Source organism: Oratosquilla oratoria, chromosome 28 (assembly GCF_046742065.1).
Source record: "Oratosquilla oratoria isolate Oo_2021 chromosome 28, ASM4674206v1, whole genome shotgun sequence".
NCBI classification, from domain to species: Eukaryota; Metazoa; Arthropoda; class Malacostraca; order Stomatopoda; family Squillidae; genus Oratosquilla; species Oratosquilla oratoria.
Genome location: NC_134804.1, coordinates 38,165,880 through 38,183,708, shown reverse-complemented (window position 1 = coordinate 38,183,708; position 17,829 = coordinate 38,165,880). Strand labels below are relative to the sequence as shown.

At 41.2% G+C, this 17,829-nt stretch overlaps 1 protein-coding gene across 1 annotated transcript in view; it reads right to left on the bottom strand.

Annotated features, from left to right (window-relative positions):
• Window positions 1-1,138: 1,138 nt before the first annotated feature.
• Window positions 1,139-17,829, bottom strand: part of LOC143040171 (uncharacterized) — an 81,506-nt gene continuing 64,815 nt past the window's right edge. The window contains exons 3-5 of the mRNA XM_076210838.1: window positions 17,482-17,575; window positions 3,365-3,415; window positions 1,139-2,817 (exon numbers count right to left, since the gene is read on the bottom strand). Of these exons, the coding sequence (XP_076066953.1) occupies window positions 1,643-2,817; window positions 3,365-3,415; window positions 17,482-17,575 (1,320 nt within the window). The 3' untranslated portion in view covers window positions 1,139-1,642. The remainder of the gene's footprint in view (window positions 2,818-3,364; window positions 3,416-17,481; window positions 17,576-17,829) is intronic.

Here is a 17,829-nt window from a genome sequence, read left to right as displayed (position 1 = left end):
TATGTATATATCTCCTAGATATATACATATATCAAAAGGCCCTTTTCTCCTTATAATGAGAATGGCAGAGTCAAAGAACACACTCTCACACCCTACACCCATCTTGCGACACTGCTTCTGACCCAGGGCAGTGGACAAGATGCAGGGATGACCCGTCATCCAGGAGGTGCCAAGATAAGAGGGAGGGAAGAGGGTAGAGGGGAGTGGAGTATGTAGGGGATAGAATGGGTGGGAGTGGTTTCTATGCCTTGTCTTTTGGCTACCTCCCGTGTAAGGGGAAAAAAGCCTTTGGTATATGGATGTATATATGTGTATGTATGTATATATATATATATATATATATATATATATATATATTACACATATACATATATACAGACACATTTTATATATATATATATATATGTAGAGACATTGGGACAAATTATAGGAAAGGTGGAGGGGGAAACACGAGTCTTTATCTGAATATCGAGATTATTCCTGACCTTTTTCGCTTACAATAGCTTATTCAGAGGTTTTGCTTACAATAGCTCCTCTGAAGAAGCTATTGTTAGCGAAACCTGTCATGAATAGATTCGATATTCAGATAAAGACCAGTGTTTCCTCCACCTTTCCCATAATATATATATATATATATATACAGACGCTCCTCAACTTACATTTTAGTTACGTTCCAAACGGCCGAACGTAAGTTGAAAATGAACGTAAGTTGTTACTGTACTATACATCCGTAAATTCTATTACCGTATCTTATAAAACACCCCTAAATCATTAGTTATACACATAACATTGTAAAACAATAACATTAATTTCAAATAAATTAAATTCAAGCAACATAAATTGAGATGGTGGAGGAGGAGGAGGATGAGGATGAGGCAAGGCATGTTCAGTTTGTCGTTTGTGCAATGTAAACAATGGACGCAGCGTCATGCGCAAGTATCGTTTGAACTACGGAGAGCGCGCTAAACTAAAAAATTCACTCAATTTTTTTTTTTTTTTTTACAATTTTTTTTACAGTCAGTTCAAACGTAAAATCGAAAAAACATAAAACGAATGAACGTAAGTAGAGGAGCGTCTGTATATATATATATATATATATATATATATATATTTAGCATTAGTGTCAACAGTTCAAACAGCCACTTGAGTAATTCACACATTTTACAGTGTGTGAAATTTGTAAACATGTACAATATTCTAATTTAAGAAATGTCTGTGGTGTACATTTTGTTCCCCTATGAAAATCATGTAAATGCTTATGTGAATCACCAATGAAATTGGTTGTAAAACAAAGGAAGGAACATCTACTTAACTATCCCTGTAGATCTTACTTTTTAGGATATGTTATACTGTATGGTTGTATACATACATACATATACCAAGGCTTTTTCCCACCATGATCACAATTCAATTTCACCAAGGTTTTATACTATTTCTGAGATGTGTTTCAGCTAGTCATTTTTCACTCTCTAATGGGCAATTTTCTACTTGAAATTCATTCACTGACTTTACTAATGCATCCTTCGTGTTGCAACTAATGGCACTAATGAAGTCCTTTTTTGATCCTTCCTTTAGGGACAACACAATATTGGCTGCACATTTTTGGAGAGTTTTTTCACTATTTTCCTGCAACACTACACCACTATTCAGATTCCTCATCAGAATCACTTGAATCTACTATTTCTTTTAATGCTTCCAATACATCATCCAGTTCTTGACTTACCTGCTTAATCATACTTTCATTATTGTCATCCTCTACTCTGAACAAGCTCTCTTGTTTGTTACATCCTCTTGGCCTTTTTTTAGCCTGATCATCCAGTTCTTGACTTACCTGCTTAATCATAGTTTCATTATTGTCATCCTCTACTCTGAACAAGCTCTCTTGTTTGTTACATCCTCTTGGCCTTTTTTTAGCCTGACATGACACTTCCTCTGAGACAGAAGTATCACACTCACTAGCATCACTGTTTCTCTGAAATCCACTCCCAGATTTTTTAGATTCTTCTGAATCCAGGTTCTGAATATGTTTGTTTTGTTCACTATCCTTTTCTGTAATATCACTTTCAGCACTTTTGCCACCTTCAACCAAGACAACCTGGCGTGTTTTGTCTGTAGTTTCATCAATTGTCTCTTCTGTTTTCTTGCAATCAACCACAATTTTAATGTTGTCATAGGTATTTGCCAATGAATTATTGTGATCTTCATTTGCAGATCTTGATTTTTCATAACTATTCTTCTCTCCTTTTGTTGGAGATGAAATTAGTTTTATAGAGGTGTCTTTGGTGTGTGGTACCATTGATGAGGTAAGACTGCCTTTGCAAAGTTCTGCACTGATTTGCTGATCTTGTAGTTTCAACACTTCAACAAGTTTATTGGGATTCCTTAGAGAAGCCAACAATTCCTGGCAGTTTGAAAGGATCCTTTTTTCAAAAAGTTGGAGATCCACTTTGGAGACAGAAGTTTTATCCTGACTCTGACCTTCACTTTTCGAACATGTTGGTTGCTTGCTGTGACTTATGGTGGACAACTCTTTAAACACATTTTTACTCAAGTGATTCTCATTACTGCTTGATGACTGACTACAACTTCCTGGATAATCTGAGCCAGTACTTTCACTTGTGCTCTTATGTCTCATCCTATCTGGCCTTCTGTTATCATTTTGACCTAGGTTACTATATTTTTGTCCACAAAGATGTTTCTTTCTTTTTGGGCCACGCCAATACTTTCTCTTTGGCTTTCCTTTTTTCACCTCATTGGACTGGGCCCCCTCACCTAAATTGCTGCTCACACCGAGTAATGATGCTATAGTACTTACACCTGAAAAAAACAAAAGAGAAAAATTATTCAAGAAAGCTGAATATATATCAAGAGAGAGAGAGAGAGAGAGAGAGAGAGAGAGAGAGAAAGAGAGAATAGAAATGTTTAATTTTTAAAGGTATGATAAAGGACAAGAACAAAAAAAAAATCTGACCTTCACTTTTCAAACATGTTGGTTCCTTGCTGTGACTTATGGTGGACAACTCTTTAAACGCATTTTCGCTCAAGTGATTCTCATTACTGCTTGATGACCAACTACAACTTCCTGGATAATCTGAGCCAGTACTTTCACTTAGCATTGGAGTCTCATACCTATGCAGTATCTGTTTGTAGTTTGTGCAAACCTGTTTTGGTTCACTGTTCATGTAATCATACTGATGACATGAACTGTCTGTGCTCTTATGTCTCATCCTACCTAGCCCTCTGTTATCATTTTGATCTAGGTTACTATATATTTGTTCACAAGGATATTTCTTTCTTTTTGGGCCACGCCAATATTTTCTCTTTAGCTTTCCTTTTTTCACCTCATTGTACTGGGCCCCCTCACCTAAAGTGCTGCTCCCACCAAGTAATGCTGCTATAGTATCCTCGCTTATACCTGAAAAAAACACAAGAGAAAAATTATTCAAGAAAGCTGAATATATATCAAGAGAGAGAGAGAGAGAGAGAGAGAGAATAGAAATGTTTAATTTTTAAAGGTAGCATAAAGGACAAGAAAAAAAAAAAGTACAATATGGGAGGGGGGTATCAAGGGGGATGCCAAGACCCTGGTGTTGGTTGGGAGGCAATGCCCTTGGTGGGGTTCAAGAGGCAACACCCCTGGTGGGGGTTGGGGGCAACACCCTTGGTGGAGGTTGGGGGCAACACCCCTGGTAGGGTTCAGGGGCAACACCCCTGGTGGGGGTTATGGGGCAATGCCCCCTGGAAGCCCCAGCATTTTTACTATTTCAGGTGCATATTTAAAGCTGTCTGAGAGGTAGTTTTTAATCATTTTAATAAAACAGTTAAGGCAATATGGTGGGTAGTTTTCACAAAGATTATTCATCAGAGTACTTAATGTTCACTTGGATCCCTGTGTTTCTTTTACTGACATGTTTTACAAAGGACGTATACACACTACATACCTAATGTACAGAGAACTAAACAAAAACAATATTGTTAATTTCTTGTTTCTGCAAATCCTTTGATTCACTCGATAATAACTTGTGTAAATAAAGAAGAATTAGAATCAGTACACCAACATAATGTACCTAATTTCTCTTTTTCATTCTTGTCCATCTTCCTAAACTTCTGCAACATGGCTTCTTGGTGAGACTTCCTTGACAACTGAGCTGCAAGTCTATTCTTGTTCCATGACTTTTTGCTTAGCTAGAGGAGGCTTGCTCTTTGAATCCAGCTCAAGATTTCCACTCCTTGAAGTGATATTCTCTCTTCTCTTTCCATGTACTTCCTTATACCTTTTATGAGAACGCCTCATTATTTTCCCCAGTGCTTGATCAACTGGATCATGATGGATGTCTTTACACTAAGTACTCCAGTCCTTTCTTTCCAGTAAATGTTAATGTGAATTTTACTATCTGTATGGAACTAAATGTCTTACTGTCTATACACGAAGTTTGCTCAGTGATGACATTGCCCATGACACTGAAGGAGCCTGGGATCCATGAAAACAGGTCATTGTGGCTTTGATCAGCATCGAAAGGCAGGAATATTTTCCTGTTGAAGCAGTATCAGCCCACCAGGAGTCCAACTTCGTTTCCTTTGTGGCGTCTCAAAGATTTCCATTGCTATAGAAATGCTACACTTCCAATATATATGGTCCAAGACATTAGTAATGAATATTGGAAGTTCCTTTATGTAGTTCATTGGTTGAGTTTGACCCCTGACTATGGGATCAATGGCAAACAAGTTCATGAGTAGGTGGCATGCATACTTACATATACCAAGGACTTTTTCCCCCTTACAAAGGAGGTAGCCAAAGTCAAAAGGCATAAATTCACTCCTACCCATTTCATCTCCACATATTCCACTCCCATTCACCACCCCTCCCTCCCACTTTTCTTGGCTCCCCCTGGATGACAGATCATCCCTGCATCTCACCCACTGCCCTGGGTCAGAAGCAATGCAGCAAGACACAGCAAAGATGTTTCATTTAATCAGTGACTCCCTCCACCTCTGTCCCCTCATGCAGAAAAAGAAAAGACGGGGAGAAATATGTTTTGGGTTGCATCAAAATATCATTCATTCCATAACCCCCTCCCCATCCCCCACCAACTCCCTTCCATGCATCACAGCATCATCCATACACATCCTATCTCCACTCACCCCTATCTTCTGTCTTCTCCATTCCTCAACAGACATCCCCCCCCTCTCCCAATGCCCTTTTCACCTCATCCATCCATCTCATCCTCCTGTTCATTCCATCCAGTGGCGATTCTAAGGGGGAGGGGGGGCATGCCCCCCCCCCAGTTTTTTTGCATATCCTATTTTCAAATTATGTATATATATATATATAAAAATATATATATATATATATATATATATATATATATATATATATATATATATATATATTGCAGTAATTCACAAGGCACACGTGAAAATAATATGCAGAAAAAACCACTGGGATATAAGAAGCTTAGTCCGAACGTTTTCGTCTATTTGATAATGCCTTAAATAGACGAAAACGTTCGGACTAAGCTTCTTATTTCCCAGTGGTTTTTTCTGCATATATATATATATATATATATATATATATATATATATATAATATATATATATATATATATAATATATATATACCTTGGTAAATACTACTGCAGTACCGACCACGTCACGGTGTCACACGCAGTGGCAATTCTAGGGGGGGGCACCTGGGAGGGCCACGGCCCTCCAGTTTTTCAGCTGGCCCTCCCACTTTCATAGTCCTAGAATCACCACTGATTCCATCCACCTCTGCCTTCCACACTTCTTTTACGAATCTTTCTTCACACATTCTTTCCATGTGTCCAAACCATCCCAATACTCTTTCATCAACCCTATCTCCTAATTCCTTTTCATCCTTGCTCTCCTCCTCACCTCATTTCTCACTTTATCCAGCTTAGTAATCCCTACCATACTTCTCAGATATTTAATCTCAAACACATTTCAAATCTTTCACTTTTCCTATGTTATGTTCCATGTTTCTGCCCCATATAGTGCTGTTGGCACAATCACCACCTCATACTATCTCCTCTGAGCATCCATTCCCAAATGACTATTCATCATTACATTTTTTAATCCCCCAAGACATTTACTTGCTTCTCTCAATCTACATTCTACCTCCACCTTCACTCCTCCCTTTCCTACCACATGTACAGCCAAGTATAAAGCTATCCACTTCCTCCAGCCTCTCTTCCTTAATGCTCACTTCCAATTTGCTGCCATCTTCACCCCTTGTACATCACATCACCTTACTTTTACCCACATTTATCTTCAACTTTCCTCTTTTCCACACCTTCCCAAACTCCTTCACTAACTTCTTTAATCTCTCTTCTGATCCTGCTACAAGTGCAGTGTTGTGAGGAAACAACAGTTGACTTATCTCCCATTTTTTTCCATTTTCTTCAACCATCTCCATTTGCATTTATCTATTGCACCACTCTTTCCCAGTGGCGATTATAGGGGGGGATGCCCCCCCCCCCAGTTTTTCAGCTGGCCCCCAGGTTGGCCCCCCCAGTTTTTTTGCATATCCTATTTTTAAATTATATATATATATATATATATATGTACAACACTGAATGGGTCCCAGTGATCAGAGATACATTTTAACAACCACAAAACACTTTAATTCTAAGCCATCAATATCGGGAGACCCAATGGAGGCCACAACCAGAAATTGAAATGTGGTACTGCCGAGTCATGTGATAGCTGAGTTTGAGTCCTCAGCAGTACAGTACCACATTTCAATTTCTGGTTGTGGCCTCCATGGGGTCTCCCGATGTTGATGGCTTAGAATTAAAGTGCTTTGTGGCTGTTAAAAATGTGTGTATGTATATGTGTATATATATATATATATATATATATATATATATATATATATATATATATATATATATATATATATATATATATATATATATATATATATATATATATATATATATATATGGTAAATACTATTGCGGTACCGACCCCATAACAGTGTCACACGCAGTGGTGATTCTGGGGGGGAGGGGCATGCCCCCCAGTTTTTCAGCTGGCCCTCCCACTTTCATAGTCCTAGAATCGCCACTGCCCTTTCCATGTGTATGTTGAACATCCATGGCAATATGACACATCCCTAGCAAAGTCCCACCCTTACCTCTAACCACTCTCTCTATTTCTAATTCTAATACAGGCTCTACTACTCTCATGAAAACTCTTGACTGCTCTTAACATCTTTCCTCCTATCCCATATATTTGCAATACCTCCCACAATGCCTGTCACATTTTTTCTAAATCCATAAAGGCCCAAAAATTAGATGGCATAGTAAATGGTAATGACTTCTCTACAAGAAATGCTAACAGCATAGCCTCTTGAATGGCAACTATCAATTGATGGAATTTTAGCCTGCAGTGGTGCACATACTGGTTCCACTTGTGGTTTGAAGAAAGGATGCAGACCATAGGTTGAACTTGTACTGGAAGTAGCTGGAGCATATAAACAGCTGAAAAAGAGAAAGCTATAGAACTGGTTTACAAAGTGGAATGGTGTCCTAAAGGAGGAGAAAACCTTGATTTTTACTGTTATTGTGGTAATCAAGAGTAAACCAATGATTACTTTGATATAAAAATGATGCTTGTACAACACCTGTAAGCAAAATTAGAGCCACATGAAGATCCCCTACTTTGCAGTTTTCTGCTTCAACAGGTGGCTGACATTTTTATGTAATCTCTCTTGATACTGCCGGGTTGTGATGTAGGGTAAGGGAAGTTCAGATAATTGTCAACCAGTCATCCTCTATTATGTTCTTTTCAACTGTGCATGTCAAAATTCAACAGAGCTCTTTAATCCCACTGTCCATGCCCTACATAACAAATTGACAGCAGCCTCCTATTGAAGCAGACTATGGCTCCAATACCACAAAACAGTTCTTTTTTCAGCTGTAATTTCCTTAACAGTTGGCTGATAAGCATGATTTTGATATGAGATCAATCACTGTTTTACTTTAGATAACACAAAACCATTTCAAATTCAGTGTTTCCTTCTCCTTTAATCACTTCAATACGAGTCAAATTATTGCATGTAGCATTGGATGCCTAATGTACGATGATTCAATGATGCATCATACTACTTGCATTATAAAATATAAACTCACTGCTGTATTACTCATTCTCTTTCATTCTGAGTAATAATAAACACAGAAAATGTGATCAAGCCAGTTCACAAAATTCAGGGGTCACTCAGCTACAACTACAAAATAAATATAATCAAGACACTGACACAGGCATCCTCATATACCCACTCACGCCTCATGATGCCTATATAGGTGTCATCAAATGGAAGAGGTTAAACCATTCTTGATGAAATGGTTATTAGAGAGTTTGGAGACAATTCTGTCAACACTTTTCAGTCATACCCTCAGTGATGAATTATGTGAGTCCTGCATGGGCTCCTAATCTCAGTGAGACACACCACAACACCCTTCAAATCATACAAAACAAAGCCCTAAAAACAATTACAGGCTGCACAAATACAACACCTACAGACCATTTACACCATGAAACAAAAGTCCTCAAAGTCAAGGACCATCTCAACATGAGAGGCACACAAACACTTGCCACAGCCATCACAAACACATCACACCCACTACACTACATAGCAGAACACCCACACACACCAAGAAACATTAAAACAACACCCAAAGATCTGTATCACACACAGATACTCTCTTCTCTTCCTCCACAACCACCAAATACCAGCCTCCGGAAACATATTCATAATCATATCACTCACCCCTCCATTAACACACTGAAAGACAACACATTGCTGCATGCCAGACCCCCTGATATCCACCCTTCTGAATCCTCTCTCCCACGAAAGGACAGAGTCCACCTGGCCAGACTGCGGTGCGGCCAGCACTTCTAAGCTACCAGAAGAGGCTGGATGACCGCATTGTGAACAGCTGCCCAGGATGTAACACTTCACCCCATACCATACAACACATAATGGAAGACTGCATTATACACAATCATGCACGCAAACAACACAACATACGCTCTATAAAGGATTTGTGGGAAAACCCAGTTTTGGCTGTGGCATTCCTTGGGGAGACGGGACTGCTCGGACAGACAGTCTAGGGAACGACAACAACAACAACAACAACAACACTTTTCAGTCATCCCCTTAACCATCAGCAGTCTCAATGTACAGATTATAGCATTAGGTGCTGAAGCATTTTCACAATGGAGGAAACATAAATATAATGTTGGCTATACTCCCTATTGCTGACTTTAAAGTTTAAAGAGTATCACAATCTAATGAAGCAGTGCACAACAATAAAGGAATAGACAGAGTCTATTTGATTTATATTTCAAATTTTGGGATAATAAAAATGGCTCTTCAGAGAAAGTTTATGGCTTAACCAAAATTAATTTGTGCATATATGAGTGGTTTGGCAAACATAGCAGGCATGCATGACATGAATGATGTCGCAATATAATGTGTTGCAGCTATGAAAAATCCACATGATTCAATCCATGTTATCGCCAATAAAACTTGGCCTAATGAAATTAGTAACAATCGCCACATTATTCTTGTCTGGCATGATATTCTTGCAGCATGATGAAATCATCACACTTCTCCACTGGCTTGGATTACACCGGTAGGAAAGCAATTATGCAAGCAATGCCTACACACTTAAAATCTTGCATGGTGTCCCTTTTGTTTCAACATGTAAGGTCATTCGAGAGTGAACAAAGTTTGTTCTCCTTACAGTTCAATTTATAAAGGATTTGTCTTCTATTTTTGTACAAAAAAATTGAATTGTTCTTGATGTAAAGACCCAAGCTGTCTGATCCCATGAAACACAAGTATTTACCTAAATTAGTTTTAAGGCCATGCATAAGGACAACAAACTAGTTGTAGATACCCTTCTATTTGCCTATAGGAAATCATTTGTGCCATGCACCAGCCAGTTGCTATAATTCTCTAGATTAGTTCCATTGTAGTTAGTCCTAGTTTATTCCTAGTTAAGCCCCAGTTGCACTAAACACAGTATAGTTTATAGTTGTCCCAATTGTTCAATTTCAGCAACAGCTGCGTGATAATGGTAGTAGCCACTGAGCAAGTGTAGCAAGTAGGTTATCCTTGACAAACCTTGTGAAGTGTGCAGCAGCCGTGCAGTAAAGGAAGACCGCATAGTCATGGCAGTAGCAGTTCTAGCACCTGCAGTGCTGTTCCAGTTGTTGCAGTGCAGTTCCAAAAGTTGCAGTACTGTTCCCACAGTTGCAGTGTAGCAGTTTCTGCAGAAGACCACATAGTCGTGGCAGTAGCAGTTCCAGCAGAAAACTGCATACTTGTGGCAGTAGTTGTTCTGGCAATGGTGGCAGAATAGTGGAGGAGCGGTTTAACTATATCTAGTGAAAACCTTGCAATTATTTCCGTTCTGTAGTATCCTAATTCAACAGGTCTTTGAGGGTTGTTAGCATTATTTCTTCCTACTTTCCCCCCTCCTCCTTGTTCAACAGCTCAGGTCTACCCCAGTCATATTTGTAAATGATTAATGTTGATATTGAATTAATTACATTTTACTGGTAGTTTCCCATGACCTTTGCAACATCCATCTGTCTCCCCCTCCCCCTTTTTTTCTCCCCAACTCTCTACAAGGATCCCAGCCAGTGGAGGAGAATGGGAGCCTCTGTACTCACGGACCACATGCAGTGGAGGACACTACTTTCACCACAATCAGATTTCCATTTTTTTTTTTTTTCCTGGCACTGGTCTCAAAACTTTTGGTCATTTTATTCTAATTGTAATGAATAAATCATGTTCAAGTAATGATATTGTTGTAACTAAATATTTTTAATCAAGATGAGTTCCAAGATGGCTGCATGTTATTGTGAGGTTAAAATCTGCTCAGTAGCATGCAGCTGATACTTTAGGATCTATATGGGGTGCCCCTATGGACCAGAGCCACACATAATTTTGTCTGTGATAGAGGAAATCTCTATTCATAGAGAAATTATGCTACTTTATTATACTGTGACTGTCCCTCCATTATGCTGTCCCCCCACTCTTAATACTGTCCTGTACCACTTCTCTGAATATACATTTCCTTTTTCACTGAACCCTGTGGTAGGGGAGAAAGAATACTGCCACCGAGTGTTCCCACTTGAGTCATAAAAGGCGACAAAAATGGGATGAAGATATTAGGCATCCTACTCTCTGTAGCCCCAAAGGAGGCATTCCTTAAAAAAAAAAAAAAAAAAAAAAAAAAATTAGGGTCTGGGAAGAGTTTTTCAACCAGAACCCCAAGGTTTGGGTCTTTTAATGTGTGTGGGTGTGGTATAGATGAGAGTGAAAGTGAAGAGATAGGCCTTATGTTTGTGAAAAGATAGATGTGTTGAGACTGAGTGAAACTAAGTTGAAAGGAAGGGGTGAGTTTGAGTTTGGGAGTGTAGTGGGGAAAGTCTCAGGAGTGAAAAGAGGATGAGGGAGAGAAGGTGTGGCTATATTAGTAAGTGAATAGATAGGTAAGCCTGTGGTGGAGTGGAAGGTTTCTTCAAGGTTAATGTGGATGAAAGTGAAATTGGGAATAGAGACGTGGGTCTTTGTACGTGCATATGGGCCTGTTAGTGAGAAAGTGTATTGGAAATAGGATTGTTGGATAGATTTAAATGAGTACATAGAGGGTTTAATAAGAAATGTCAATGTAGTGGTATTGGGAGATCTCAATGCTAGGGTAGAAGATGAACCAATAGATGGTGTAGTTGGGAAAAATCGTAGTGAAGAGTTGATGATGGAGATGTGTCTAGAAAGAGTTGATGTAAGCCAACACAGTATTTAGGAAAAAAGTCAAACATAAAATACACATGGGAGAGGGTGGTGGAGGGTTGGTAGATAGGGCTTTAATGGACTATATAATGGTAATCAGGAGAAGAGAAGTGTTTTGGATGTATATGTTTTTAGGGGAGAGAGTGGGGGAATATCAGATCATTTTTTGGTGGAAGGTAAGACGAGAGTGGAGAATAGATGCAGAAAGAGGATAAGGACAGAAGGTAGAGAGGTGCTTAGAGTAAACTGCTTAAATAAGAAAGAAAAGGAGAAAGAGTACAAGAAGCTGAGAGAAGAGTGGGAGGGTATGAAGGATAGAGTGGAACTAAGAGTGGAGGAGGAATGGGGATATTTCAAGGAGGGAGTCACAAAGTGTGCAAAGATGGTGTGTGGAACAAGGAGGATAGGAGGAAATAGAAGGAAGGGTAGTGAGTGGAAGGATGACAAAGCAAAGAAGGTTGTAGAAGAGAAGAAACAAGCATTTACAGATTGGTTACAAAATAGGATGAGAGAAATAAATGAAAAGTACAAAGAAAAAAAAGAGGAGATGTAAAGCACAAGATAAAGGAGGAAAACAGGAAAGCAGATGTGAAATGGGGGAAAGTAATATAAAAGAAACATTTTGGAAGGAAATTAAGAGAGGAAGGAGAGGTGAATCAAGAAGAGAAGTAAAGGTAAAATGTGGAGATGGAGAGATGATAATGGAAGAGACAGCTGTAAGAGGAAGATACATATACCAAGGCTTTTTCCCCCTTACAAGGGAGGTAATAAAAAAAAAAAAGGCATAAAATCATTCCCACCCATTCCATCCCTAAATACATTTCACTCCCCTCCACTCTCCCTCTTATCTTAGAATCTCCTGGATGACAGGTCATCCCTGCACCCTGTCCCCTGCCCTGGGTCAGAGGCAGTGTTGCATGGCACAGCATATCCACAGCAAGGCCGCTTCACTAAATCGGCGACCCCCCCCCCCTTTCCGTCCCCCCATGCAGAAAAGGAGAAGACGGGGAGAAGTCCCTTTGTGATGCATCAAATTTTGCTCACACATACTACCTCACCCCCACCCCCCCACCCATTCCACCTCATGCATCACAACATCATCCATATACAACCATTCTCCATTCACCCGTCTTCTGTCCTCTCCCGTCCTTCCTCAACAGACATTCCCCTCTTCCCCAAAGTCCCCTTCACCCCATCCATCCATCTCATCCTAGGACGTCCCCTCATGTTCACTCCCTCCACATCTGCCTTCCATACCTCTTTTACTAGTCTTTCTTCATTCATTCTTTCCATGTGTCCAAACCATCCTAATACTCTTTCATCAACCCTATCTCCCAACTCCCTTTCCACCCCTGTTCTCCTCCTCACCTCCTCATTTCTCACTCTATCCAGCCTAGTAACCCCTATCATACTTCTCAGACACCTCATCTCAAACACATTCAAACTCCTTCTCTCTTCCTCTCTTATGTTCCATGTTTCTGCCCCATACAGTGCTGTTGGCACAATCACTCCTTCATACAGTCTTCTCTTAGCATCCATTCCCAAATGTCTATTCCTCATTACACTTTCTAATCCACCAAGGCATTTACTCGCTTCTCTCAATCTACATTCTACCTCCACCTCCACTCCACCTTTTCCTGCCACGTTTGCACCCAAGTATCTAAAACTATCCACTTCCTCCAGTCACTCTCCCTTAATGCTCACTTCCAGTCTGCTGCCACTTTCACCCCTTGTACATCTCATCACCTTACTTTTACCCACATTTATCTTCAGCTTTCTTCTTTCACACACTCTCCTAAACTCTATCACCAACTTCCTCAATCCTTCCTCCAATCCTGCCACAAGCGCAGTGTCGTCCGCAAACAACAGCTGGCTCACCTCCCACTTTTCTCCATTTTCTTTAATCATCTCCAATCCCTGACCCACCACCCCCGCATTCCCCTCTCACACCACCCCATCCATGCATAAGTTGAACAGCCAGGGAGACACAATGCATCCCTGAGGAAGTCCCACCCCCACCTGGAATCACTCACTCTCTCTCCATTTCTAATCCTGACACACGCTCCACCACTCTTGTAAAAGCTCTTGACAGCTCCCAGAAGCTTTCCTCCCATCCTGCACATCCGTAAAACCTCCCACATCACCTCCCCCCCCGTCCACCCTGTCACAAGCCTCCTCCAGACCCACAAAAGCCAAAAAAAACATCCCCCCCCATCCCACACCTCTCTCACACATCCATCCCAACACAAAAATCTGATCCACACAACCCCCACCCATCCCAAATCCACACCGCTCCCCACCAATTACTCCTTCTGTTCCTCTCCTAATCCTCTCAATCAAGATCCTCCCACACGCCCCCCCCAACCATACCCAACAAGCCAATCCCTCCAAAACTACTACACTCACACTTGTCCCCCTCTCCCTTGTAAAGTGGAACTACACAGGCACTCCTCCAGTCCTCTGGCACTCTACCCTCTCTCCAGCAAACATTAAATAACCTCACCAACCAGTCCACCATCACTGTACCTCCTTTTTTCAGACACTGCATGGCATCCATCATCCCAACAACTGACTTCACTCCATCCTTCCCCACCTCTCCTCCACCATCCCCACTCATCACAGTCACCTTCCCAGCACCCCCACTACAACCATCCCCCCTCCCCATCCCTCTCCACACCCAACACCTCCCCAAAACACTCCGCCCATCCCCCCACCACCCTCCCCCCTGCTAACATCTCTCCATCTGCATCCTCTTCCCCCCCTCTCCACTCGATTTGCCTCCTCTTCCTCTCCCAACTTCCCTCCAAAACATCTTTTTATTACTTTAAAAAATCTCTGTCACTACTTACTTCTACACTCTTCTCACTACCAGGCCCATATTCACTTACAAAAACCCACAACTCCTTTCAAAGTTTCACCTTCATCCACATTATCCTTGAGGAAACCTCCTTCCACTCCACTACACATTTACCTATCTCTTCACTTACTAGTATAGCCACCCCTTCTCTCCCTCGCCCTCTCTTCACTCCTGATAACCTCCCAATTACACTCCCAAACTTACACTCGCCCTTCCCTCTCAACTTAGTTTCACTCAAAGCTAACACATCCATCTTTCTTCTCACAAACATATTACCTATCTCTTCCCTTTTACTCTCATCTGTACCACATCAATGCACATTAAAAGACCCAAACCTTAGGGTGCTGGTCAGAAAACTCCTAGACCCTCTTATGCCTTTACTTTTTTTAGGAATGTCCCCAGTGGGGCTACAGGGAGAAGGATGCCTGGTCCCAATCCCCATCCCTTTTTTCTCGCCTCTTACGATCCAAGTTGAAATACTTGGTGGCAGTATTCTTTTGCCCTCACCACAGGGTAGATGGGCAGAAGAAAAGGAAGATGGGCAGAGTATTTTAGGGAGTTGCTAAATGTGAAGGATAGGAAGGAAAAGGTAGTTGCAGTGAGAGGTGCTAAGAAAATGACAGTGATGAATTAGGAAAATAGGAAAGAAGAAAAGAATACAGTTATTAAAATGATGAGAGCATGAGTGTCTAAAAAAGGGAGTGCCTAAAAAAGGGAGGTACAATGATGGTGGACCGGCTGGTGAGATTGTTTTATGTTTGTCTAAAGGAGGGTTGAGTGCCAGAGGACTGGAGGAGTGCCTGTATAGTTCCACATTACAAGTGAAAAAGGGAAAAGTTTAAGAGTAGTAGTTTCAGAGGGATCAGTTTGTTGAGTGTAGTTGGGAAAGCTTATGGGAGGGTTTTCGTTGAGAGCATTAGGAGAGGAATAGAGGGAGTAATTGGTGAGGAACAGTGTGGGTTTAGGACAGGTAAGGGCTGCGTGGATCAGATTTTTGTGGTAAGACAGATATGTAAGAAGCTTTAGGAAAAAGTAAGGATGTCTTTTGGGCCTTTATAGATTTGGAAAAGGTTTATGACAGGGTTGACAGAAAGGCACTGTGGGAGGTATTGCTGATATATGGGATAGGAGGAAAGCTGTTAAGAGCAGTCAAGAGTTTTTATGAGAGTAGGGCCTGTTTTGCAGTTGGGGGTGGAGAGTGTGAGTGGTCTGAGGTGGGACTGGGACTTCGCTGGGGATGTCATGTCGCCATGCCTGTTCAATATGTACATGGATGGGGTGGTGTGAGGGTGGTAGACCAGCAATTGGAGATGGTTGCGGAGGGTAGAAAGGGGCTGATTGTTGTTTGCTGATGGCACTGCACTTGTGGTGGGATCAGGGGAGGGATTAAGGAAGTTAGTGATGGATTCTGGGATGGTGTGCAAAGGAAGGAAGTTAAAGATGTGGGTGGAAGGTGAGGTGTACAAGAGGAGAGGATGGCAGCAAACTGGAATTGAGTATTAACTACTTCAGTATGATGATGCCCATGTAGGCATTATGAGGTGTGAGTGGGTACACAAGGATGTCGGCATCAGCATTTTGATTATATATATTTTTTTGTAGTTGTACATGAGTTACCCTCAGATTGTGAACTGGTTTGATAATTTTTTTTGTGTTAATATTACTCAGGGTAAATGAGAAGGAATAATACAGCAGTGACTTTATATTTTATAATGCGAGTAGTGTGATGAATCATATATATGGCAGCCGATGCTGCACACAAGAATTTGACTCATACTGATGTGGTTAAGGGAGACTGGAGGAAGTGGATAGCTTTAGATAGATACTTGGGGGCGAATATGGTGGGAAAGAGAGGAGTGGAGGTAGAATGTAGATTGAGAGAAGCAAGTGAATGCCTTGGGGATTAAAAAGTGTAATGAGAAGTGGACATTTGGAAATGGATGCAGAAAGGAGACTATATGAAGGGGTGGTTGTGCCAGCAGCACTGTGCGGGGGGAGAAACATAAAACAAAAGAGAAGAAGAGAGAAAGTTTAATTGTGTCTGAGGTGTGTGGTAGGGGTTACTATGCTGGATAGAGTGAGAGACAAGGAGGTGAGAAAGAGAGCTGGGGATGGGGGGAGTTGGGGGATGGGGTTGATCAGGGAGTGATGGACACATGGAGTGAATGAGTGAGGATGGATTAGTAAGGTGTGGAAGGCAGATGTGGATGGAAAGAACATGAAGGGGCAACCAAGAATGGGATGGATGGATGGGGTGAAAGGGGCAGTGGGAGAGAGAAGGATGTCTGTTGAGGAAGGAAGGGAGAAGACAGATAGAGGTGGGTGGAGAGTGGTTGTGTGTGGATCATACTGTGATGCATCGAAGGGAGTGAGTGGGGGATGGGGGGGTTAGGGAGTGGTTATGTGTGAATGATATTTTGATGCAGCCCAAAGGGATTTCTCCCCTTCTTTTTTTCTGCATGAGGGGAAGGAGAGGGGGGTTGCCAATTAAATGAAGCAGCCTTGTTGCGAATGTGCTGTGTTTTGCTGCATTACTTTTGGCCCAGGGCACAATGGGTGAGATGCAGGGATGACCCATCATCCAGGAGGAGTCAAGAAAAGAGGGAGAGAGGGTGGTGAATGGGAGTGGAATATGTACAAGGGAAAAAACCCTTAGTATATGTATGTATATGATTTCACTTCCTGGTATGTAGAAGACTTTATTCGTGTAGCATTGCACGGCTTAATGTGATATGTACAAGAGAGAGATCTAATTTTTAGCCTATCTTACTTGAGACTAATGAACACTTACCTTCACAGTGATCATTGTACTCTTCCTTCTCATCAAATCTTTGGTCACCTGAATCTTCTACTTGTTTCAAAACTTCATCAGGTTGAGTCTTGTCCTGTAGTATGAAATACAAAATTGACCATTTAAATTCCTCATCGCCAAATCCACGAAATAATTTTTTCTGCACGTTTATGGTGTCCCTAAGAACTTGCTCTATCTATCTGGTGCAAAAGGTGCTTGAAACCAAACTGTGCTGATACCAACCATCGTGCAGGATTGTCTGAGCACGCCGTAGCATGCCGCCCGAGTCTGGTAGTAAAAGTTGCCGCTATTGATTCTCGCACCTGATCTACAAATTCATGGCCATCC